Below are 26,565 nucleotides of genomic sequence, written 5' to 3'. Positions count from 1 at the left end.
GAGGTGAAACTTTTATTTTATGTATATATAAACTGAGTGTTTTCCTTAGTCCTGATTGTAACATATGTGCTCTTTATCCATGTTTATACATCATTCTTACTGGCAGCGGATTTACACTGATTGATATACTTAGTACATATAGGGTCTAAATACTCTTGTTCCCTGCTGCTATTCAATCAATGACTTGTGATACTCTCACTCTCATATTATATACACCAACAATTGTTTTCTTACTGTATGCTGATTGCAACATTTATGTGGTTTGTTTGTTCACTATATAGATTTGTTTTACATGTGAGTTATCTTATTGAAGAGAATTTATCTTACCAAGTTCACTATTAAAAGTTACGTTTTAATTTCATAGAATTCTGTTCATTAATTTCCTTTCTAAGTGTGCCCCAACAAAGGCTTATTTGTCATTTTTCTAGTTTTTGCTCTTTGCATAACTAATTATTAGAAGCAGAATATAAAGGCAGAAGACATCACACACAGCTTATATAGCAGTCAGCATCTCTGCTTCTGTTCTCAGTATCGCAGAGATGAAAGTAGAGATTATATCTCAGCACTACAGGGTCACGGTGTCACTGCCAGATCCGGATCTGTCCGTCCCAATAAGATGCAGCCAGGAGCGATGGCAGAACAGAGTGGCAATTGATGCTGACACAGGCACTCCCATCACTGGGAATAGAGTGGATGACTTTTGATGTATGGTAGCTGTAGAAGAAAATGGTTCCTTCTGAGCTTCCCGTTACTATAAGGGAACCGTCTGGAGAGAATTCACATCCCACCGCAAACCCTTCCACCTGTGTTAGAAAGACAGCACAGAGTATTTCAGGGTATATAATGCACCACTGCAAGATTATTATATTGTAACTAAACATAAAGCATTTTCTCTCCCTTAATAATGTTACTTACACTTACAGAATGATGATGAGAATGTTATATTCAATTTGTTAAAGTACTTTGTGCGTTGTTTTACAATACTGTGGAAATATAAGCAATTATAGGAGGGCATCATATTCCCCGTGTGTATTGTCTATCTGTGCCTTCACTACACTGTGCATAGTGGCGCCTTTCTGTCATATCACTGTATATTGTTCCACTGGTCAGATTTAGGCAGGATTTCACGACTGCATTGTCCCATTCGGCTGGACAGTTGGGCAGCTAATCCCATCACTTTTGCTCTGCATGGCAGATACCGGGAACAGGACAAGTTGAACATTGGCTAGATATTCCAATCTTCTGTAATGTGTAGTCACACCTCAATGGTGGCCCCTATCTAACCAATCTTCTGTAATGTGTAGTCACACCTCAATGGTGGCCCCTATCTAGCCAATCTTCTGTAATGTGTAGTCACACCTCAATGGTGGCTGATCACAACCCCCATCGCTTTGTGCAAGGACATCCTGTTGGGAGGTGATGTCACTGGACTGCATAGTGTGAGGACCTGGTGGGCTAGAGTCTAAACTCACAGGAGAACCCCGGGACATCAGGGTCAGATCACACAGACAGGAGACAATACAAGCAAAAAGGATAAATATATTGTTGTATCTAAGTAAATCTCTGAAATTAAAACCAGATCAACAGGTCCCAATAAACTAAAATAATTGGATACCCACAATGCGCCCACCAGCAGCCCCCTACACAATATCACAGAAAACCCACCAAGTTTTCAACATAACAGTCCAAATAAATACCAGTTTACCATTAAACTCCCCAGAACTTTCCCACACTGTCCGTAATGAATGTCCAAGTGATCCCGATACGATAGGATTGTGTAACAAACCAGTTTGCAAGTCCACAATTGCATAATAAGCCAGGCAAGGCGCAACGAGCCCTGTACTTTTCACATGACGGACTTTTCGCCGCCATCGCTGGTTTTCCATGCGAAAAAGTATTGCGCGTGTCCCCGCTTATCCCCATATTCAATTAGAAATCAGCAAAAACAGGACCCGACGAAACTGTAACATGCAAAAAGTACTGTCAGATTTGGGGAGATCAGCCTGACACCCCCCAAAAGATGCACTGATGATCACTATGGATACCCCCGAATAGCCCTGCTGAAGGTATTTGGGGTACTTACAGTAAATGCTCTCAATAGCTGCTATTTAGCTTCTTTGCATAAGTGGTGAAGAACAGTATTTAGCAGTGTTTTTTGGTGAAAATAAGTAGTCCAGCATATTTGGGGTACCTGAAAATGGGGACTAGCATATTTTAAAGTTGCTAAAGTGAAGTTTTAAAAACGTAAAAAATCCACCTGCCGCAACCACCTGCAAATTTAAAAAACTGGGGCATACTTGGGGGGCAACCTGGAGTCTAGATTTTAAGTTTGTTCCTTAACTTTGCTCTTTTTTTGGGGTGATATAAAGTACTTTTTTTGATGGTTTACTTTTGGCGGACTGTCCCAAGGGTGCAGGGGTTTTTTCGAGGTTTGCACCCCAAAACCCCAATTCTGAGCTTTTTTCCGACACATACTCATAGTCGAAACTTTTTTGCAGGTTCCAATGCAATGAGTTTCTGCACCAGCGAACAAACAGAATTGAATACTGAGGAAACTTTTCGCGTGGCAAAATTACGTCACAATATTTTTTCACACCTAAATGAATACGGACACAAGTCTGCATTCCAGAGGAAAGCTTGTAATCCAAAAAACATAATACTCCCAGGCACAATCCTCAGCACACTGACAGAAGCCGGGACTCCCACACCAGCAGCCACAGTACTCCCAGGCACAATCCTCAGCACACTGACAGAAGCTGATACTCCCACACCAGCAGTCACAGTACTCCCAGGCACAATCCTCAGCACACTGACAGAAGCTGAGACTCCCATACCAGCAGCCACAGTACTCCCAGGCACAATCCTCAGCACACTGACAGAAGCCGGGACTCCCACACCAGCAGCCACAGTACTCCCAGGCACAATCCTCAGCACATTGACAGAAGCCGGGACTCCCACACCAGCAGCCACAGGACTCCCAGGCACAATCCTCAGCACACTGACAGAAGCTGAGACTCCCACACCAGCAGCCACAGTACTCCCAGACACAATCCTCAGCACACTGACAGAAGCTGAGACTCCCATACCAGCAGCCACAGTACTCCCAGACACAATCCTCAGCACACTGACAGAAGCTGAGACTCCCATACCAGCAGCCACAGTACTCCCAGACACAATCCTCAGCACACTGACAGAAGCTGAGACTCCCACACCAGCAGCCACAGTACTCCCAGGCACAATCCTCAGCACACTGACAGAAGCCGGGACTCCCACACCAGCAGCCACAGTACTCCCAGACACAATCCTCAGCACACTGACAGAAGCCGGGACTCCCACACCAGCAGCCACAGTACTCCCAGGGACAAACCTCAGCACACTGACAGAAGCCGAGACTCCCACACCAGCAGCCACAGTACTCCCAGGCACAATCCTCAGCACACTGACAGAAGCCGGGACTCCCACACCAGCAGCCACAGTACTCCCAGGGACAAACCTCAGCACACTGACAGAAGCTGAGACTCCCACACCAGCAGCCACAGTACTCCCAGGCACAATCCTCAGCACACTGACAGAAGCTGAGACTCCCATACCAGCAGCCACAGTACTCCCAGACACAATCCTCAGCACACTGACAGAAGCCGGGACTCCCACACCAGCAGCCACAGTACTCCCAGGGACAAACCTCAGCACACTGACGCCAGATGGGACTCCAATGCCTGTACATTAGCTTAAAGAAGATACACACACCTGGAGCTCAATTTCATCATTCTTTTAAAAAAGGGTTTCAATTCCCAGAAGTAAAGTCTCTCCTGCAAAGGATGGTCTCACAAAAATGTCTCCCCTGATTGCTAGAGTTCAATGAGGGGCTGTAGAAGAGAGTAGTCATGTCTCAGGGCGAATATGAGTTCCTTTCTGCTGTGCGCATGACACGTCTCAGTCCTAGGGGAGAAGAATGGGATCTTGATGTAATTAATCCCTTGGTGATGGTGGATGATAGCCAGTCTCTCCCCGTTTTACCCCCCTTTATTTTTTTAGTACGAGTTTCTGATGTAGTCCAAAAATGTTCATGAGTTCGCTGTAAATGACGTTACAGGGAGGAGGTTCCTAGATGGTTAATGTCCCTACTTCTGCTTACCGTGGTTTTACAAAGGCTACAGATGGCTTGACAATTGTCGGGATTTGGGTAAAAGTAATTCCACACATAAGAGGTGCATTTGTTTGTCCTAAGACAAGGCATGCCAAAGGCCTTCCTCTTATTATGGTCAAGAGCTGCTTCCACTGGTGCCTGACTTACACAAAGAACATCTTCATCCTCAACATTCTTATTAGCGCCGGCATCCACAAATATCCTCATCCTCTTGCACTTCCATGGTGGCATCCTCAATTTCTATGTCATCAGCTATATTTGTGCTGCTCCTCCGCACATTTGCAGAGGGAGCAGAAATGGTGGAAGGTGCTTATTTGCAAGTACAACAGTATCAGAAAGGTCTGGCTCACGCATCACACTCGTGGACGCACATAGGGGTAAATATACTAAAGTGAGTTTTTAGAAGTGAGTTTTAGAAGAGATGTTGCCCATAACAACCAATTAAATTCTAGCTATTATCTTGTAGAAGGTGCTAGTTAAATGTTAAGTAGAATCCGATTGGTTGCTATGGGCAACATCTCTTCTAAAACTCACTTCTAAAAACTCTCACTTTAGTAAATTTACCCCTTCGATTCCCCTCAGGGATTTGCGGCATTTCTGTTTCTGAACGCAGAGTTTGTTCTACTGCCTTAGTGGTTTTCATTTTTTATTTACACCTCTCCTACACTCTAAGTGATAAAGTCTTGATTCGTCACGAGAGGCAGAGGAAGATGTCTCACTGACACTTGCAGAACCACCACGAGTCATAAATAAAGGCCAAGGCCTCAGTCTTTCCTTGGCACTGCGTGTGGTAAATGGCATGTTGGCAATTTTATGTTTTACTGCACTCTCTCTTTATTAGATTTGTTTTTTTGTTTAGCACTGTATATATTTATTTTAGATGCCCTGAATTAGACCCTCTATACCCTTGAGCATCAGCTTTAGTAGATGGTGTCGTCATCATTATTGGTGGCAGGAGCTGCAGCGACAGTATATGGTTGCTTGTCATCTCTAAATGTAAACAGGGTTTATACAATATATGCGCGTGAGCAAAACAAAGTGCACAAAACAACAAAATAGTACAATACAATTATTTTATTTTTAAATTTTTTTATGTCACATACGCAGCTTTATTAAAACAACGTGGCGTGAAATCAAAGGATTTATATATGCACGTGAATGTCTTACTGATGGAGTCTGAACACAGCGCAGCCAAAACAGCAGATTACAGCACAGAATATGGCAGCTTGCACCCCATATATATATTGACTAAGCAGCACAGCCACTTGTGAGTCTGAACACAGTCTATACAGCAGAGTACAAGTGTGCACCATCTATACACATACAGCACAGCCACTTGTGAGTCTGCATACAGCAAAGTGCACCCATATATTTATATATATATATATATATATATTAGGGATGTGCAGGCTCGGTTCTACTCGGTTCCATTCGTTTTTTTTTACCGAATCTTATTGGCTATCCAAAACTCGTGACAGCTGATACCCAATAAGATTCGGTAAAAAAAAAAACGAACGGAACCGAGCCTGCACATCCCTAATATATATATATATATATATATATATATATATATATATACATACATACACACACACACACACACAGAGCTGTAACTAGACTTTTTGGTGCCCTGTGCCTGAAAGAGCATTGGCGCCTCCCTCATTTTCAAAGGGACACAATGCACCCAAAAATGGGCCATGGCTTCATGGGGAAGGGCCAGGGAAGAGATAGGAGAGGCCAGGAGATGCTGGGGATGAAATAGGAGGAAACTACAAGTAAGAATGATAATATACAGAAATTTGACAGGCCCAAACAGCGCCCCCTGACCTGTGGAGCGATGGCACAGGCCGCACTACCCTAGATATGGCCATGTATGTATGTATATATATATAACTATATACACACACAAATATATTTATATACAAACATACACATTAGTAACACGGCACAGCTTATGCAGCAGATTACAGGACAGCATACGGCAGCTTGCACCCCCTATACACATTGACTAAGCAGCACAGCTACTTGTGAGTGTGGACACAGGCTATACAGCAGAGTACAGCACAGCAGCGTGCACCCCCTATACACACATTAACTAAGCAGCACAGCCTACACAGCAGAGTGCACCACCATATATATATATATATATATATATATATGTATATATAAACAGTGTGTGTGTGTATATATATATATATATATATACCTACATACACACACACACACACATATACACATTTATATACATACACAAACATTACTAACATGGCACAGCGTACAGCAGCGTGCTTAACAAGGAAATTGCGCAGAGTCCCGTCTGTGGCGCATTATATAGAATCCAAAACACGCAAGAATCTGCCGCCGTGAGGATGACGTATTGCCTCGAAGTGGAATTAGAGTCTGATGGGAAGATCTGAGCCACCACTCTGATCTACTCGGATTCCCAATGTACGGGTGTGTTCATATTCCAAAGAATCAGAACTGCTCATCTCTAGTTACAGTTATAAGCAATAAGGTGCCAGTTGGGGTATTTTAGGAGGAGTGGCTAGGGAGAGTGACTAGGGGGAGTGGCTAGGGAGAGTGACTAGGGGGAGTGGCTAGGGGGAGTGGCTAGGAGGTCCCAAGGTTCTGGGGCTGTTTTTTATTTATGAAGTTAGGAGTAATGTGGGGAACTTGTGAAGGTTGGGGGGGACGCACATGTGACTAACCATCAGTGATCCAGTTGCTACATAGAAAACATTTAATATTATTACAATTATACAATTCTGCCATAAATAGCAACCAATACAGTACATTTTCCTGAGATTATCGTAGTTAGCCTAATATCATCTTATTGGATGCAATGGGTTACAGCATAATTGTGTTATATCATGCTGTGGTTAAAGGATCAGTGCAGTACATATAAAACTAAATCTGGATCAACAATGTCACATTGCAGCAGGAGCTTACCAGGGTTTTAGAGCGGAGGGGGCCGTGTGCAGACTGGAATCCGTTCAGTATCCCGGCGCTTAGAATACCGGCTCCATAATCCTGACACCTGTCACAATCCCGACCGTCGGCATCCCGAATGCAAATAGCGGGGTTGGGAGGAGGAATAGGGGTTAGGGTTAGGCACTAGGGGGAGGGTTAGGCACAAGGGGGAGGGTTAGGGTTAGGCACTAGGGCAGTGTTGGCTAACCTTGACACTCCAGCTGTTGTGGAACTATATATCCCAGCATGCCTTGCCACAGTTTTAGCATGCCCTAATAGCAAACCTGTAGCAGTGCATGCTGGGTTATGTAGTTCCATAACAGCTGGAGTGTCAAGGTTAGCCAACACTGCACTAGGGGGAGGGTTAGGGCTAGGCACTAGGGGAAGGGTTAAGCACCTGGGGGGATGGTTAGTTTATGGTGTGGGGGAGGGTTAGTTTAGGGTGTGGGGGAGAGGAGGTTCGGTTTAGGCAATCGGGAGTTAGGGTTAGGATACCTAACGACAGGTGTCGGTATCCTAACCCTGTCGGGATGCTGGAATCCTGTACCGATCCCCGCAGACTCTGTGTGGCATGCACAAATCTCTAGGAAAATGGCCACATTGTGAGATACAAAAATGGAGCTTACTCTCTATAACGCTTCACACTCTGAGCAGGAAATCCCCACCATAAAATGCTATGGGACTAACATGTACCCGTCTACGGAAACTCCGTCTCTGTATGATGGGCAATGCACAGATACTAATGACGGGAGCGTGCACAGACGCTGATGACGGGAGCGTGCACAGACGCTGATGACGGGAGCGTGCACAGACGCTGATGACGGGAGCGTGCACAGACGCTGATGACGGGAGCGTGCACAGATGCTGATGACGGGAGCGTGCACAGACGCTGATGACGGGAGCACAGACACTAATGACGGGAGCACAGACACTAATGACGGGAGCACAGACACTAATGATGGGAGCGTGCACAGATACTAATGACGGGAGCACAGATACTGATGACGGGAGCACAGATACTAATGACGGGAGCGTGCACAGATACTAATGACGGGAGCGTGCACAGATACTAATGATGGGAGCGTGCACAGATACTAATGATGGGAGCGTGCACAGATACTAATGATGGGAGCGTGCACAGATACTGATGATGGGAGCATGCACAGATACTGATGATGGGAGCATGCACAGATACGAATGACGGGAGCACAGACACCAATGACGGGAGCGTGCACAAACACTAATGACGGGAGCACAGATACTAATGACGGGAGCACAGACACTAATGATGGGAGGGTGCACAGATACTAATGACATGAGCGTGCACAGATACTAATGACATGAGCGTGCACAGATACTAATGACATGAGCGTGCACAGATACTAATGATGGGAGCACAGACACTAATGACGGGAGCACAGACACTAATGACGGGAGCGTGCACAGATACGAACAACGGGAGCACAGATACTAATGATGGGAGCGTGCACAGATACGAACGACGGGAGCACAGATACTAATGATGGGAGCGTGCACAGATACTAATGAAGGGAGCACAGATACTGATGACGGGAGCGTGCACAGATACTAATGATGGGAGCGTGCACAGATACTAATGATGGGAGCGTGCACAGATACTAATGATGGGAGCGTGCACAGATACTAATGATGGGAGCGTGCACAGATACTAATGATGGGAGCGTGCACAGATACTAATGATGGGAGCGTGCACAGATACTAATGATGGGAGCGTGCACAGATACTAATGACGGGAGCACAGACACTAATGAGGGGAGCGTGCACAGACACTAATGACGGGAGCGTGCACAGATACTAATGACGGGAGCGTGCACAGATACTAATGATGGGAGCACAGACACTAATGACGGGAGCATGCACAGATACTAATGACGGGAGCGTGCACAGATACTGATGACGGGAGCGTGCACAGATACTGATGATGGGAGCATGCACAGATACTGATGATGGGAGCATGCACAGATACTGATGATGGGAGCATGCACAGATACGAATGACGGGAGCACAGACACTAATGACGGGAGCACAGACACTAACGACGGGAGCGTGCACAGATACTAATGATGGGAGTGTGCACAGATACTAATGATGGGAGCGTGCACAGATACTAATGACGGGAGCGTGCACAGATACTAATGACGGGAGCGTGCACAGATACTAATGACGGGAGCGTGCACAGATACTAATGATGGGAGCGTGCACAGATACTAATGATGGGAACGTGCACAGATACTAATGATGGGAGCGTGCACAGATACTAATGATGGGAGCGTGCACAGATACTAATGACGGGAGCACAGACACTAATGAGGGGAGCGTGCACAGACACTAATGACGGGAGCGTGCACAGATACTAATGATGGGAGCACAGACACTAATGACGGGAGCATGCACAGATACTAATGACGGGAGCGTGCACAGATACTGATGACGGGAGCGTGCACAGATACTGATGACGGGAGCGTGCACAGATACTGATGATGGGAGCATGCACAGATACTGATGATGGGAGCATGCACAGATACGAATGACGGGAGCACAGACACCAATGACGGGAGTGTGCACAGACACTAATGACGGGAGCACAGATACTAATGACGGGAGCACAGACACTAATGATGGGAGGGTGCACAGATACTAATGACATGAGCGTGCACAGATACTAATGACATGAGCGTGCACAGATACTAATGACATGAGCGTGCACAGATACTAATGACATGAGCGTGCACAGATACTAATGATGGGAGGGTGCACAGATACTAATGACACGAGCGTGCACAGATACTAATGACGGGAGCACAGAAACTAATGATGGGACCGTGCACAGATACTAATGACGGGAGCACAGACACTAATGACGGGAGCACAGATACTATGATGGGAGCATGCACAGATACTAATGACGGGAGCGTGCACAGATACTAATGACGGGAGCACAGATACTATGACGGGAGCACAGACACTAATGACGGGAGCACAGATACGAATGATGGGAGCGTGCACAGATACTAATGATGGGAGCGTTCCACATGAAGACGCTTAGATATCCGGCGCACATGGGCGGGTTCTCGTATTGGCATAGCTAGTAAGTATATCAGCTCCTAGCTGCCATGTTATAGGCTGTTGATCTAATGAGAGTAGCTGATTGGTTGGTATGATGCTTAGTACATCTCCCTTTTAGTGAGAAAGTCACCATGGGAACCTATGCCCATTGCCCACCGACTGTCAGCGGCATTTCCTGTGGAATAATCATTGGTGTGACACCGCCCATAATGGTAATGGGGGATCGCTGTATAGTAACTACATGTGCATGTAATACCACCCACGTCAGCGCAGCATGTAATATAACACATTATCATTATACTATTCCCAACACATTACCTTATGTCCTTCATATCGTTTCTTCTTATTCATTGTGTAAGGGCGCTGGGTAGAGAATAAAGCAATGTAATTTCCATTAGTCTGAGCCGCAAATACACGGTCCCTTGGGTGCAGGGCGAGGCTTGGGCAGGTGTATCGCTCCTAAAAATCAAGAGAAAACAAAACACAAATCCAGTGATTAGGAGAAGTCATTGCTGTGTCCTGTAGGTGCCACATGGCTGATATAGAGAGGGGTGCAGACCACACAGTGCCCTTGTTATAATGTGCTAATCTTGCTTACTGCTGCTGTGTTATTCCTGCAATACTGCTTATCGCTGTTATCCCTGCAATACTGCTTACCGCTGTGTTACTGCTAATATCCCTGCAATACTGCTTACCGCTGTGTTACTGCTGTTATCCCTGCAATACTGCTTACCGCTGTTACCCCTGCAATACTGCTTACCGCTGTTATCCCTGCAATACTGCTTACCGCTGTGTTACTGCTGTTATCCCTGCAATACTGCTTACCGCTGTGTTACTGCTGTTATCCCTGCAGTACTGCTATTCTGCTTACCGCTGTGTTACTGCTGCTATCCTGCAATAATGCTATTCTGCTTACCGCTGTGTTACTGCTGTTATCCCTGCAATACTGCTTACCGCTGTGTTACTGCTGTTATCCCTGCAGTACTGCTATTCTGCTTACCGCTGTGTTACTGCTGCTATCCTGCAATAATGCTATTCTGCTTACCGCTGTGTTACTGCTGCTATCCTGCAATAATGCTATTCTGCTTACCGCTGTGTTACTGCTGTTATCCTGCAATAATGCTTAGCCCTGTTACTCTCCAATAATGCTATACTGCTTACTGCTGTTATCCCTGCAATACTGCTATTCTGCTTACCGCTGTGTTTCTGCTGTTATCCTGCAATAATGCTATACTGCTGTGTTACCATTGTTACCCTGCAATACTGCTTACCGATGTGTTACTGCTGTTACCCTGCAATACTGCTTACCGCTGTGTTACTGCTGTTATCCCTGCAATACTGCTATTCTGCTTACCGCTGTGTTAATGCTGCTATCCCTGCAATACTGCTATTCTGCTTACCACTGTGTTACTGCTGTTATCCCTGCAATACTGCTATACTACTTACCGATGTGTTACTGCTGTTATCCCTGCAATACTGCTATACTACTTACCGATGTGTTACTGCTGTTATCCCTGCAATACTGCTATACTACTTACCGATGTGTTACTGCTGTTATCCCTGCAATATTGCTATTCGGCTTACCGCTGTGTTACTGCTGTTATCCCTGCAATACTGCTATTCTGCTTACCGCTGTGTTACTGCTGTTATCCCTGCAATACTGTTATTCTACTTACCGCTGTTACTGCTGTTATCCTGCAATACTGCTATTCTGCTTACCGCTGTGTTACTGCTGTTATCCCTGCAATACTGCTATTCTGCTTACCGCTGTTACTGCTGTTATCCCTGCAATACTGCTATTCTGCTTACCGCTGTTATCCTGTAATAGCTCTATTCTGCTTAACGCTGTGTTACTGCTGTTATCCTGCAATACTGCTATTCTGCTTACCGCTGTGTTACTGCTGTTATCCGGCAATACTGCTATTCTACTTACTGCTGCTATTCCTGCAATACTGCTATTCTGCTTACTGCTGTGTTACTGCTGTTACCCTGCAATACTACTGTGAGGATACCGGGTGACGTGGGTATCCTGGGGTTCAGGGATCACACAGTGGAGCAGGTTATAATGAAGGAATGATGAACTTTATTCATGGAGACACAGAAATCCAGCAAACAGTAAGCAGGGTTATATCATTACAGTCCACTCAGCGTTCAGCAAAATCCTTTCCAGCTGCTGTATATCTCCTCCCTACCTGGCCAGCTGTAACAGGCCACACAGAGCTGCTATATATCTAAAGACACTGAGAGGGGACAACACCCCAACCTCCAGAGTCACAGTGCAGGCTGAGGGCTTCAATTTAAGAACACAGAACTGGGTCATGGGGTTAACTCTTTTCAACATGCAGGCAAGTCCTAGAAGCCCTTTTTCCTTGCCTCCTCACATACCTCCCCCTTTTTAAATCGAGGAGACAGACATGGTCCCAATGTTGGAGTCCTGACTGTCGACTCGGCCCGAGGGTCTGCGAAGCTTGATATTTGTTTCCTCACATCTGGATAGCCTGTCAGCATTGTGATGTCCTCGTCCCTTTTTGTGAGAAATGGAAAAGTTGAAACTTTGTAACGCCAGACTCCACCTCAACAACCTCCCATTTTCCCCCCGAGGTTCTATTTAGCCAATACAACGGGTTATGGTCAGTGACAACAGTAAATTCTTTCCCATAAAGATATGGTTGTAGCTTCTTTAAGGCCCAGACTATGGCTAGACATTCTTTGTCGATAGTGGCGTAGGCTCTCTCTCGGTCAGCTAGTTTAAAGGATAGACAGACAATTGGATGTTCCCTACCGTCTTCTCCCACTTGACTCAACACTGCCCCAAGTCCACACCCTGATGCGTCTGTCTGCACAATAAACTTTCTGTTTAAGTCAGGGGCAGCCAACACTGGGGCTCGAGTCAGCAAGTCTTTTAAGGTGTTGAAAGCTTGCTCACATTCAACAGTCCATTCAATATTTCAAGCATATCTCTTTTTGGTCAAGTCCGTCAGAGCCTTGGCTACGGTGCTGTAATGTGGTATAAATTTCCTGCAATAGCCAGCGACTCCAAGGAACGCCTGCACTTGTTTCTGGTTGATAGGTTGGGGCCAATTGGCAATAGCCTCCACCTTTGCCGGATCAGGTCTGATAGCACCTCCTCCGACCCGATGTCCTAGGTACTGAACCTAAGCCAACCCCATCTGAAACTTATGTGGGTGTATGGTGAGTCCAGCATGTCTAATCCTCTTCAGCACTTCTGTCACCTGAGTTAAATGCTCCTCCCAGGTATGGCTGAAGATGGCAATGTCGTCTAGGTAGGCTTGGGCAAAGTCTTGACACCCCTCCAGGAGGTCATTAACCATTCGCTGGAATGTGGCAGGGGCGTTCTTCATCCCGAAAGGCATGGTAGTCCACTCAAAGAGTCCTTCCGGTGTGATGAAGGCAGAACGCTCCTGTGCCTCTTTGGTAAGTGGGATTTGCCAGTAGCCTTTGCTCAAGTCCAGTGTTGAGACAAACTCAGCCCCTCCAATCCGATCCAGTAGCTCATCAACACGGGGCATAGGGTAAGAGTCAGTGGTGGTGACTTCGTTCTATTTGCGATAGTCCACACAAAACCGTGTGGTTCCATCTTTCTTGGGAACCAACACAACCCCAGCAGCCCATGGGCTTTTAGATGGCACTATGACTCCCAAAGCTAGCATCTCCTCTATCTCAGCCTTTACCTGCCTCATAACAGCTGGAGTCATCCGGTAAGCGACTTGTCGGGTGGGCCTAGCACTTCCAGTGTCCACATGGTGGGCGGTCAGATGAGTTCGACCAGGTAGACAAGAAAACTGGGCCTGTTCAGCCTCTAAGATCCTCCACATCTCCTGCTGCTGGGCTGCATTCAACTGTTGTCCCACCTGGACTGATTCCACTCCTTTCTTCTCTTTAGCAGCTCCCAAAAGGTCAAGCAATGGATCAGTTTCTGGTGTTTCCATCGGAGGACAACATACCGCCATTGTTACTGCTTGACGATCACGATACGCCTTCATTCGATTTATATGGAAGGTGCATAGGTACTTCTCTCCCTTATCCAGGGCAATCATGTAATTGACCGGTCCGGTGCGCCTTACCACGGTATACAGTCCTTCTCACGTGGCCTGCAGTTTGTTTCTTCGCACTGGGATAAGCACCATTACTGGATACAACTCTTGGTCTTGAGCGTGGGCATCATACCATTCCTTTTGTCTCTCTTGTGATTCCCTGAGATGCTCTTGGATTAACTGTAGCAATCTTCTCATGCGGTTCCGCATATTCTCCACATATTGTAAAATGGGTTGCTGGTGTTCTTGGAAAGTTCCCTCCCAGCTCTCTTTGACCAGGTCTAGAGGCATCTGCACTTTCTGGCCGTACAATAGTTCAAATGGGGAATATCGAGTAGACGCCTGTGGGACTTCCCGATAAGCAAATAGAAGCTGTTGCAGGGCTCTCTCCCAGTCCCTCCCTTCGGACTGCATGTAAGCTTGTAGAAGTCTTTTTAGCGTTCCACTGAAACGTTCAGTCCATTAGTCTGCGGATAAGGGGTGGTCCGAAGAGGTCGAACCCCCCACTTTTCCTACAGGGTTTGCATTAGTTCACCTTGGAATTGGGGCCCTTGATCTGTGACGACTTCCTGCGGGTATCCAAACTGACTGAATACGTCCGTCAATGCTTGCGCAACATATTCTGTGTCAATAGATGATAGGGCCACAGCCTCAGGATAGCGAGTAGCAAAGTCCACCAGCTTTAGAATGTACTTTTTTCCCGTATGACTGGGAATAGCTAATGGTCCGACTAGGTTTATGGCAACACGGGCAAAGGGTTCCCCTATAATAGGTAATGGGTGCAGAGGAGCTTTTCGCTGGGGTTTCCCCAGTCTCTGGCAGGTATCGCAGGTGTCTCGATACTGCTTAACGTCTCTAGAGATCCGTGGCCAGAAGAAATTCCGCAATAGTAGGACCAGTGTTTTACGTGTGCCAAAATCCCCGGCCGCTGGAATGTCTTGAGCAAGGGCTAGTAATTGTGCTCTGTATGGTGTAGGTACCACCAACTGTTTAGTGGGTATGACTGTTCCCTGTCCAGACTGAGGAACAACCACTCGGTACAGCAATTCCTCTTCCCAAACTATCTTGCTCCCATTGGCTGTTTCCAATTCCAGGTCGGCTGCGCTCCTTAATTTACTTAGGGAGGGGTCTGTCCGTTGGGCCTGTCGAAACTCGCTCCGGTCCACCTCCCCCAAGTCTGTCTCTGAAGTACTGGACAAGGGACTGGAATCACTCATCATTGTGGTTGGGGTACGTTGGTTCTGCTCTGAATCTGTCACCTGGGTCACTGCTCTTTGGGTTTGGCTCCGGGTCACCACTTGAACGAAGCATGTCACCAGTCCCTGTCCCAGATCATTCCCGAGGATTACCTTGGCTGGTAGCCCCTTGAGTACTCCGACCTCTACGATTCCTTGATCGGCTCCCCAGTCGAGATGTATCTTGGCGACGGGAATATCGGTATGTTGTCCCCTGGGGGTGGCAATTCGTACATACTGTCCAGGAATCACCCGGAAGGAGGGAATCAGGTCTGGCTCAATCAATGTGAGTGAAGCCCCAGAGTCTCGTAGGCCCTGTACCCGCTGGTCCTCTACCAACACAGGCTGTAAGTGCCCCTGCATATTCTGAGGAGTTGCCTGCTCCTCCCCCAGAACCAGGTCTACAATATACACCCCATCCATCATCTCAACCGCATCTGACTGGATGACTGCCTTGCAATAATCCTCCATGGGGTAACATACCACAGAGACTGGGGCCGGTCTAGCCCCAGGGAATGGCCCTCGCATGCGTGGACAGTCCCTCAACAAGTGTCCTGGTTGATTGCAGCGGTAACACTTCCGAGGTTCTGGGTTAGCCACTTTGAATCTGGGTGGTTGATAAGAGATGTTTTTGATAGGGCCTCTTTTACTACTATCATTGATGCGCGGTTCTCTGTCAGGGAGCTTCTCCACTCGTGGGGGTCTTGTACCACCTGTTGCACTGAAGACTGTCCATTGGGGACGGTTAGCTATATATTCATCAGCCCATTCTGCAGCTTGTTCAGGTGTGCTGGGCTTCCGGTCTGCAACCCACTCCCGTACCTCTGGTGCCATCTTAGTCATTAGTTGCTCTACCACAATTAGGTTGATGATCTGCTCCACGGTAGAGGCCTGTCTACCCTCGAGCCATTTTCCACAAGCTTGCTGTAGCTGACTGGCAAACTCTTGGTAGGAAGCAGTCCCACTTTTGCTCAGTGTCCTGAATTTGAGACGATAAGATTCTGCAGTGATCTGAAACTTAGCCAGCAATGCCTTCTTTATGCAGGTGTAGACTCCACATTCCTGGGGAGTTAGAGCCCTGTAGGTTTCCAAAGCCCTACCGGTGAGACTTGGCCCCAAGTACTTGGGCCATTCAGCTGGCTCTATCCCGTGCACTCTCAAAGATCTGGAGGTGAGTATCAATGTCTGTTTCATTCTCTCGAAATGTGGGAACATCCTTAAATCCCAAGCGCCGCTTCTCATGTTCAGTCCCTCTGGGCGACAGCACAGTTTCGCTGCTAGTAGGGATTTGTACCCCTAATATTGCTTGGATCACTCCAGTTCTCTCTTGTGTAGTTGCACTTTCACCTAGCGCCCCCAGCCAGCTCTGTAGTAGGGCGGGAGTAGCAGGGGTTGACTCAGGTAACCGACTGGAAGAAGTGCTTCCACTGCCTGTCGGTCCTTCTTCACCATCACTCAGGTGGTCGGGATCCTCTGGGTGTGCACGATCCCACTCCAACAACCGCAGTACCAGAATCTCCCGGGTGTCAGTCGCATTATAAGTAATTCCCTTCATCCTGCAAAATCCTTGCAGGTGTGGTTTCCGGGCTGTCCGGTAAAACTTCTCCTGCTCTCTCATAACGTTTTCAATTTGGACACCGGTTGCAACTCCTGACTGACTCTCCATGCTGATATTCTCTGGTGTTAGCGTTGTTTCTACTCACTCCCCTGAAATTACTGCAGGAACTGTGTGACATCCCACCGCTGCCGCCAAATGTGAGGATACCAGGTGACCTGGGTATCCTGGGATTCAGGGATCACACAGTGGAGCAGGTTATAATGAAGGAATGATGAACTTTATTCATGGAGACACAGAAATCCACCAAACAGGGTTATATCATTACAGTCCACTCAGAGTTCAGCAAAGTCCTTTCCAGCTGCTGTATATCTCCTCCCTACCTGGCCAGCTGTAACAGGGCACACAGAGCTGCTATATATCTTAAGACACTGAGAGAGGACAACACCCCAACCTCCAGATTCACACTGTAGTCACACACTATCCCACAATTCCCCTTGCTGCACCACCCTACTTCCCTTTCTCTCACTCAATGGTGGGCTCAGGTGTCAGTCTTTGCAGAGAGGAAGGAGGAGGGCTTTTTAACAGGAAAACTCCTTTGCTGTCTGCTGCTGACAAGCTTCCTGTATGAGATATGCAGACTGAGGGCTTCAATTTAACACAGAAATGGGTCATGGGGTTAACTCTTTTCAACATGCAGGCAAGTCCTAGAAGCCCTTTTCCCTTGTCTCCTCACAACTGCTATTCTGCTTACCGCTGTGTTACTGCTGTTATCCTGCAATACTGTTATTCTGCTTAACGCTGTGTTACTGCTGTTATCCCTGCACTACTGCTATTCTGCTTACCGCTGTGTTACTGCAATACTGCTATGCTGCTTACCATTGTGTTACTGCTGTTATCCCTGCAACACTGCAATTCTGCTTACCGCTTTTATCGTGCAATAATGCTATTCTGCTTACCGCTGTGTTACTGCTGTTATCCTGCTTACCGTTGTGTTACTGCTGTTATCCCTGTAATACTGTTATTCTGCTTACCGCTGTGTTACTGCTGTTATCCCTGCAATACTGTTATTCTGCTTACCGCTGTGTTACAGCTGTTATCCTGCAATAATGCTATTCTGCTTACCGCTATGTTACTGCTGTTATCCTGCAATACTGCTATTCTGCTTACCGATGTGTTACTGCTGTTGTCCTGCAATACTGCTCTGCTTACTGCTGTTATCCTGCAATACTGCTATTCTGCTTACCGCTGTGTTACTACTGTTATCCCTGCAATACTACTATTCTGCTTATCGCTGTGTTACTGCTGATACCCTGCAATAATGCTATTCTGCTTACTGCTGTTATCCTGCAATATTGCTATTCTGCTTACTGTGAGGAGACAAAGGAAAAGGACTTCTAGGACTTGCCTGCATGTTAAAAAGAGTTAACCCCATGAAAAATTCTGTGTTCTCAAATTGAAGCCCTCAGTCTGCATGTCTCAAACAGGAAGTTTGTCAGCAGCAGACAGCAAGGGAGTGTTTGTGTTACAAAGCCCTCCTCTTTCCTCTCTGGAAAGACTGACACCAGGGCCCACCAATGACAGACAGAGAGGGAAGTAGGGTGGTGCAGCAAGGGGAATTGTGGGATAGTGTGTGACTACAGTGTGACTCTGGAGGTTGGGGTGTTGTCCCCTCTCAGTGTCTTTAGATATACAGCAGCTCTGTGTGCCCTGCTACAGCTGCCATTGCTGGCCAGGTAGGGAGGAGATATACAGCAGCTGGAAAAGACTTTGCTGAACTCTGAGTGGACTATAATGATATAACCCTGCTTACTGTTTGCTGGATTTCTGTGTCTCCATGAATAAAGTTCATCATTCATTCATTATAACCTGCTCCACTGTGTGATCCCTGAACCCCAGGATACCCAGGACCCTGGTATCCTCACATTTGGCGGCAGCGGTGGGACATCACACAGTTCCTGCAGTAATTCCAGGGGAGTAGAAGCAACGCTAACCCCAGAGAATATCAGCATGGAGAGTCAATCAGGAGTTGCAACCGGCGTCCAAATTGAAAACGTTATGAGAGAGCAGGAGAAGTTTTACCGGACAGCCCGGAAACCGCACCTACAAGGATTTTGCAGGATGAAGGAAATTGCGTATAATGGGACTGACACCCGGGAGATTCTGGTTCTGCGGTTGTTGGAGTGGGATCGTGCACACCCAGAGGACCCCGACCACCTTAGTGATGATGAAGAAGGACCGACAGGCAGTGAAAGCACTTCCAGTCGGTTACCTGAGTCAACCACCGCTACTCCCGCCCTACTACAGAGCTGGCTGGGGCGCTAGGTGAAAGTGCAACTACACAAGAGAGAGCTGGAGTGATCCAAGCAATCCCTACTAGCAGCAGAACTGTGCTGTCGCCTAGAGGGGCTGAACAAGAGAAGCGGTGCTTGGGATTTAAGGATGTTCCCGCCCTACTACAGAGCTGGCTGGGGCGCTAGGTGAAAGTGCAACTACACAAGAGAGAGCTGGAGTGATCCAAGCAATCCCTACTAGCAGCAGAACTGTGCTGTCGCCTAGAGGGGCTGAACAAGAGAAGCGGTGCTTGGGATTTAAGGATGTTCCCACATTTCGAGAGAATGAAACCGACATTGACACTCACCTCCAGATCTTTGAGAATCTCATGGGAGTGCAGGGGATAGAGCCAGCTGAATGACCGAAGTACTTGGGGCCCAGTCTCACCGGTAGGGCTTTGGAAGCCTACAGGGCTCTAACTCCCCAGGAATGTGGAGTCTACACCTGTATAAAGAAGGCATTGCTGGCTAAGTTTCAGATCACTGCAGAATCTTATCGTCTCAAATTCAGGACACTGAGCAAAAGTGGGACTGCTTCCTACCAAGAGTTTGCCAGTCAGCTACGGCAAGCCTGTGGAAAATGGCTCGAGGGTAGACAGGCCTCTACTGTGGAGCAGATCATCAACCTAATCGTGGTAGAACAACTAATGATTAAGATGGCACCAGAGGTACGGGAGTGGGTCGCAGACTGGAAGCCCAGCACACCTGAACAAGCTGCAGAATGGGCTGATGAATATACAGTAGTGGAATTAATTATGGACACTTAATAAAAACATGTTTTATTTGATATTTATGCAGACAATTTTTATTCTGCTAAACCAAATCAATACTTTAATGTTTTTATTTTAATCTATGATGTTTCTACTTAATATTTTAGCATGATATGTCAGAGAGAGAGGAAACAGAGAGATAGAAAAGAGAGAAAGAGAAGGTTTTGAAATACACTGACCAGCCACTGTCAGTGGTGAAGATGCCGGCTGTCACCAGTCACAGCAGGCAGCATGCTGACAGGATCCAGGAGCAGGTCCCACACAGCATCCATACAGGCTCATGTGCTTTGTTCAGCACTCAATTCATCCAGACTGTGGCAACCTTTACAATCAATCCTCAAAGCTAGTTGCAGCTCTGGTTAAAGTGTGAATAACAACTAAAAGTGCTCTGAATACCTCGAAACGTGTTGACTGAGAGGCAAAGCCATGACGCTTCGTGAGGAATGGTATACCTACACAGAAATTGCCAAGAGGTTAGGCGGTGGGGCAGCGAAGTCAGGTGGAAAGAAACTCTGCATAAGGGTTTGCGAGCAGTGGATCAACGAAATCAGCCCCAAGAACTGTAAGCAAGCCCAAGCTTACAAAACAAGATGAGCACAGAATCTATCGCCTGGCCCTACAGGACCGTCAAAGGTCTGCAAAAGCCATCAACAACATAATGAAAACATCTGGTGTCCAAGTTTGTGACCGAACCATACGAAAAAAAACTTTGTGACAATGGTTTGCAAACTAGAACCCAGAGAAAGAAGCTGTATCTAAACCAGAAACAGAGGAGGAATGTATAGATTGGGCTCTGGTACACAATGAGTGAACAGAAGAAGACTGGGACAAGATTATTTGTAGCGGCGAGACCCAGCGTCTGCCTGGGGAAGATCTTTTGTCCGAGTGCACCACAGCAACTATGAAGCGCCCAGTGAGTGTGATGGTGTGGGGCAGCATGGCCAGCCATGGTGTGGGATGTTTGGCTATCGTTGATGGCAATATCAATGCCAAAAAGTATCAAGAAGCAGTGCTGGAGGCTAAACTGTTGCCCACAATTGAGGAATTTTTCGAAACTGACCCACGGAAGTGTATCTTTCAGCAGGATAGAGTGCCATGCCACACCGCCAACAGTTCCATGAAGTGGTTCGAAGATCACCAAATCACTATCTTGCCTTGGCCAAGAAACAGTCCAGATTTAAATCCGATAGAAAAGCTTTGGTCAAGGCTTAAAGTGATGGTATCAAGAAAAAATCCAAGTAACAAGAGAGAGCTGATCGAAGCCATAATCCTGGCCTGGTACCACGTGACTTCACCTGAAGATCTGGGACGTCTGGTTCACTCGATGCCTCGATGAATCGAAGCTGTTCTTAAAAACAGAGGATATCCAATAAAATATTAATTTTGTGTATTGCTGAAATTGCATATTTTTCTCCATATTAAAAGCATACCAGTAAAACTGGTTTTATCGAATTTTTCACTGGATATTTCACAAATGACAACTTAAAAATAAATAATAATGATTATACTTACATATACTTCGAGTGCAGTAAAAATGATAAGTGATTATAGAGTAAAAATAATGACTAAACGCAAAATGTAAAAAATTTCTTAAAAGTGTCCAGAATGAATTCCACTAGTGTATAGCTAACCGTCCCCAATGGAGAGTTTTCAGTGCAACAGGTGGTACAAGAACCCCGCGAGTGGAGAAGCTCCCCGACAGAGAACTGCGCATCAATAATAGTAGTAAAGGAGGCTCTATCAAAAACATCTCTTATCAACCACCCAGATTCAAAGTGGCTAACCCAAAACCTCATAAGTGTTACCACTGCAATCAACCAGACCACTTGTTGAGGGACTGTCCACGCACGCGAGGGCCATTCCCTGGGGCTAGACCGGCTCCAGTCTCTGTGGTATGTTACCCCATGGAGGATTATTGCGGGGTGGTCATCCAGTCAGATGCGGTCGAGATGATGGACGGGGTGTATATTGTAGACCTGGTTCTGGGGGAGGAGCAGGCAACTCCTCAGAATATGCAGGGGCACTTACAGCCTGTGTTGATAGAGGACAAGTGGGTACAGGGCCTCACTCACATTAATTGAGCCAGACCTGATTCCCACCTCCCGGGTGATTCCTGGACAGTATGTACGAATTGCCACCGCCGGGGGACAACAGACAGATATCCCCGTTGACAAGATACATCTCGACTGGGGAGCCGATCAAGGAATCGTGGAGGTCGGAGTACTCAAGGGGTTACCAGCCAAGGTCATCCTTGGGAATGATCTGGGACAGGAACTGGTGACATGCTTCGTTCAAGTGGTGACACGGACCCAAACCCAAAGAGCATTGACCCAGGTGACAGATTCAGAACAGAACCAACCTACCCCAACCAAAATGGTGAGTGACTCCAGTCCCTTGTCCAGTACTTCAGAGATAGACTTGGGGGAGGTGAACAGGAGCGAGTTTCGACAGGCCCAACGGACAGACCCTTCCCCAAGTAAAAATAAGGAGCGCAGCCGACCTGGAATTGGAAACAGAAAAACTTTTGCTATCGGCGCTAACAATAATATACTGCAAATTTATGTGTGTGCAGCAAATAAAACAAAGGGGATTTTGTCATGATTTGATCAAAGCATTTAAGCCTGCAGCACAGCATCAAGGGACCCCATTTTTCTGCAGGTCCCTAACACTAGCATATATGCCTAGCACATCATTACATTGCAGATACATGTACTTACCTCCTAGATACAGAGGGACCTGCAGAAAAATGGGGTCCCTTGATGCTGGGCTGCAGGCTTAAATGCTTTGATCAAATCATGACAAAATCCCCTTTGTTTTATTTGCTGCACACACATAAATTTGCAGTATATTATTGTTAGCGCCGATAGCAAAAGGTTTTCTGTTTTGTATACATATATGGCATTAATATTGCCACGCTGCTGGTACCATGTATGATATGGGTAAAACCGAGCGCGGGCATATTTCTTTTCTGGAATTGGAAACAGCTGATGGGAGCAAAATAGTTTGGGAAGAGGAATTGCAGTACAGAGTGGTCGTTCCTCAGCCTGGACAGGAAACAGTCATGCCTACTAAACAGTTGGCGGTACCTACACCGTACAGAGCACATTTACTAGCCCTTGCCGGGCATTTTGGCACCCGTAAAGCACTGGCCTGACTGTTGCGGAATTTCTTCTGGCCATGGATCTCTAGAAACGTTAAGCAGTATCGAGACACCTGCGATACCTGCCAGAGCCCCAGCGAAAAAGCTCCTCTGCACCCATTACCTATTATAGGGGAGCCCTTTGCCCATGTTGCCATAGACCTAGTCGGACCATTAGCTATTCCCAGTCATACGGGAAAAAAGTACATTCTAAAGCTGGTGGACTTTGCTACTCGCTATCCTGAGGCTGTGGCCCTATCATCTATTGACACAGAATATGTTGCGCAAGCATTGACGGACGTATTCAGTCAGTTTGGATACCCGCAGGAAGTCGTCACAGATCAAGGGCCCCAATTCCAAGGTGAACTAATGCAAACCCTGTAGGAAAAGTGGGGGGTTCGATCTCTTCGGACCACCCCTTATCATCCGCAGACTAATGGACTCTGAACATTTCAATGGAATGCTAAAAAGACTTCTACAAGCTTACATGCAGTCCGAAGGGAGGGACTGGGAGAGAGCCCTGCAACAGCTTCTATTTGCTTATCAGGAAGTCCCACAGGCGTCTACTCGATATTCCCCATTTGAACTTTTGTACGGCCAGAAAGTGCAGGTGCCTCTAGACCTGGTCAGAGAGAGCTGGGAGGGAACTTTCCAAGAACACCAGCAGCCCATTTTACAATATGTAGAGAATATGCGGAACCGCATGATAAAATTGCTACAAGAGCATCTCAGGGAATCACAAGAGAGAGAAAAGGAATTGTATGACACCCACGCTCAAGACCGAGAGTTGCATCCAGGGCAAAAAGTAATGGTGCTTATCCCAGTGCGAAGAAACAAACTGCAGGCCACGTGGGAAGGACTGTATACCATGGTAAGGCGCACCGGACAGGTCAATTACGTGATTGTCCTGGATAAGGGATGGAAGTACCTATGCACCTTCCATATCAATCGAATTAAGACCTATCGTGATCATCAAGTAGTAACAATGGCGGTATGTTGTCCTCCGATGGAGACACCAGAAACTGATCCATTGCTTGACCTTTTGGGAGCTGCTAAAGAGAAGAAAGGAGTGGAATAAGTCCAGGTGGGACAACAGTTGAATGCAGCCCAGCAGCAGATGTGGAGGATCTTAGAGGCTGAACAGGCCCAGTTTTCTTGTTTACCTGGTCAAACTCATCTGACCGCCCACCATGTGGACACTGGGAGTGCTGGCCCATCCGACAAGTCGCTTACCGTATGACTCCGGATTTTAGGAGGCAGGTAAAATCGAGGAGATGGTAGCTGTGGGGGTCATAGTGCCATCTAAAAGCCCATGGGCTGCTGGGGTTGTGTTGGTTCCCAAGAAAGATGGAACCACACGGTTTTGTGTGGACTATTGCAATTTGTCGCCACCACTGCCACTTACCCTATGCCCCGTGTTGATGAGCTACTGGATAGGATTGGAGGGGCTGAGTTTGCCTCAACGCTGGACTTGAGCAAAGGCTACCGGCAAATCCCACTTACCAAAGAGGCACAGGAGCGTTCTGCCTTCATCACACCGGAAGGACTCTTTGAGTGGACTACCATGCCTTTCGGGATGAAGAACGCCCCTGCCACATTCCAGCGAATGGTTAATGACCTCCTGGAGGGGTGTCAAGACTTTGCCCAAGCCTACCTAGATGACATTGCCATCTTCAGCCATACCTGGGAGGAGCATTTAATTCAGGTGACAGAAGTGCTCATTAGACAGGCTGGACTCGCCATATGCCCAAATAAGTGTCAGACCATATCTTTATGGGAAAGAATTTACTGTTGTCACTGACCATAACCCTTTGTATTGGCTAAATAGAACCTCGGGGGAAAATGGGAGGTTGTTGAGGTGGAGTCTGGTGTTACAAAGTTTCAACTTTTCCATTTCTCACAAAAAGGGACGAGAACATCACAATGCTAACGGGCTATCCAAATGTGAGAAAACAAATATCAAGCTTCACAGACCCTCGGGCCGCGTCAACAGGCAGGACTCCAACATTGGGACCATGTCTGTCTCCTCGATTTAAAAGAGGGAGGTATGTGAGGAGGCAAGGAAAAAGGGCTTCTAGGACTTGCCTGCATGTTGAAAAGAGTTAACCCCATGACCCAGTTCTGTGTTCTTAAATTGAAGCCCTCAGTCTGCATAAGTCTCATACAGGAAGTTTGTCAGCAGCAGACAGCAAAGGAGTGTTTCTGTTACAAAGCCCTCCTCCTTCCTCTCTGGAAAGACTGACACCAGGGCCCACCAATGAGAGAGAGAGGGAAGTAGGGTGGTGCAGCAAGGGGAATTGTGGGGAAGTGTGTGAGTACAGTGTGACTCTGGAGGTTGGGGTGTTGTCCCCTCTCAGTGTCTTTAGATATACAACAGCTCTGTGTGCACTGCTACAGCTGTCATTGCTGACCAGGTAAGGAGGAGATATTGAGCAGCTCTGTGTGCCCTACTACAGCTGTCATTGCTGGTCAGGTAGGGAGGAGATACATAGCCGCTCTGTGTGCTCTGCTACAGCTGTCATTGCTGGCCAGGTAGGGAGGATATATAGAGCAGCTCTGTGTGCCCTGCTACAGCTTTCATTGCTGGCCAGGTAGGGAGGATATATAGAGCAGCTCTGTGTGCCCTGCTACAGCTTTCATTGCTGGCCAGGTAGGGAATAGATACACAGCAGCTCTGTGTGCTCTGCTACAGCTGTCATTGCTGGCCAGGTAGGGAGTAGATATAGAGCAGCTCTGTGTGCTCTGCTACAGCTTTCATTGCTGGCCAGGTAGGGAATAGATACACAGCAGCTCTGTGTGCTCTGCTACAGCTGTCATTGCTGGCCAGGTAGGGAGTAGATATAGAGCAGCTCTGTGCACTTTGCTACAGCTGTCATTGCTGGCCAGGTAGGGAGGAGATATATAGCAGCTTTGTGTGCCCTGCTACAGCTGTCATTGCTGGCCAGGTAGGGGGGAGAGATATAGCAGCTGAAAATGACTTCTGAACTCTTTACTGTTTGATGGATTTCTGTGTCTCCATGAATACTAATATTATGTGACCATCCCCCAATAGGCTATATCAGTAGTGATCACACGTTATATTATGACACCACCCCCAATAGGCTATATCAGTAGCGATTACACGTTATATTATGTGACCACCCCAATAGGCTATATCAGTAGTTATTACACCTTATATTATATGACCACCACCCCAATAGGCTATATCAGTAGTGATTACACATTATATTATGTGACCAGCCTTCCCCAATAGGCT

At 47.0% G+C, this 26,565-nt stretch overlaps 1 protein-coding gene across 1 annotated transcript in view; it reads right to left on the bottom strand.

Annotated features, from left to right (window-relative positions):
* Window positions 1-429: 429 nt before the first annotated feature.
* Window positions 430-26,565, bottom strand: part of WDR25 (WD repeat domain 25) — a 145,005-nt gene continuing 118,869 nt past the window's right edge. The window contains exons 6-7 of the mRNA XM_088465149.1: window positions 10,541-10,681; window positions 430-803 (exon numbers count right to left, since the gene is read on the bottom strand). Of these exons, the coding sequence (XP_088321275.1) occupies window positions 582-803; window positions 10,541-10,681 (363 nt within the window). The 3' untranslated portion in view covers window positions 430-581. The remainder of the gene's footprint in view (window positions 804-10,540; window positions 10,682-26,565) is intronic.

Source organism: Taudactylus pleione, unplaced genomic scaffold, assembly GCF_031769625.1.
Source record: "Taudactylus pleione unplaced genomic scaffold, aTauple2 ptg001874l, whole genome shotgun sequence".
NCBI lineage: Eukaryota > Metazoa > Chordata > Amphibia > Anura > Myobatrachidae > Taudactylus > Taudactylus pleione.
The sequence above is the reverse complement of the archived record's forward strand: the minus strand, read 5'-3'. Positions and strand labels throughout refer to the sequence as shown.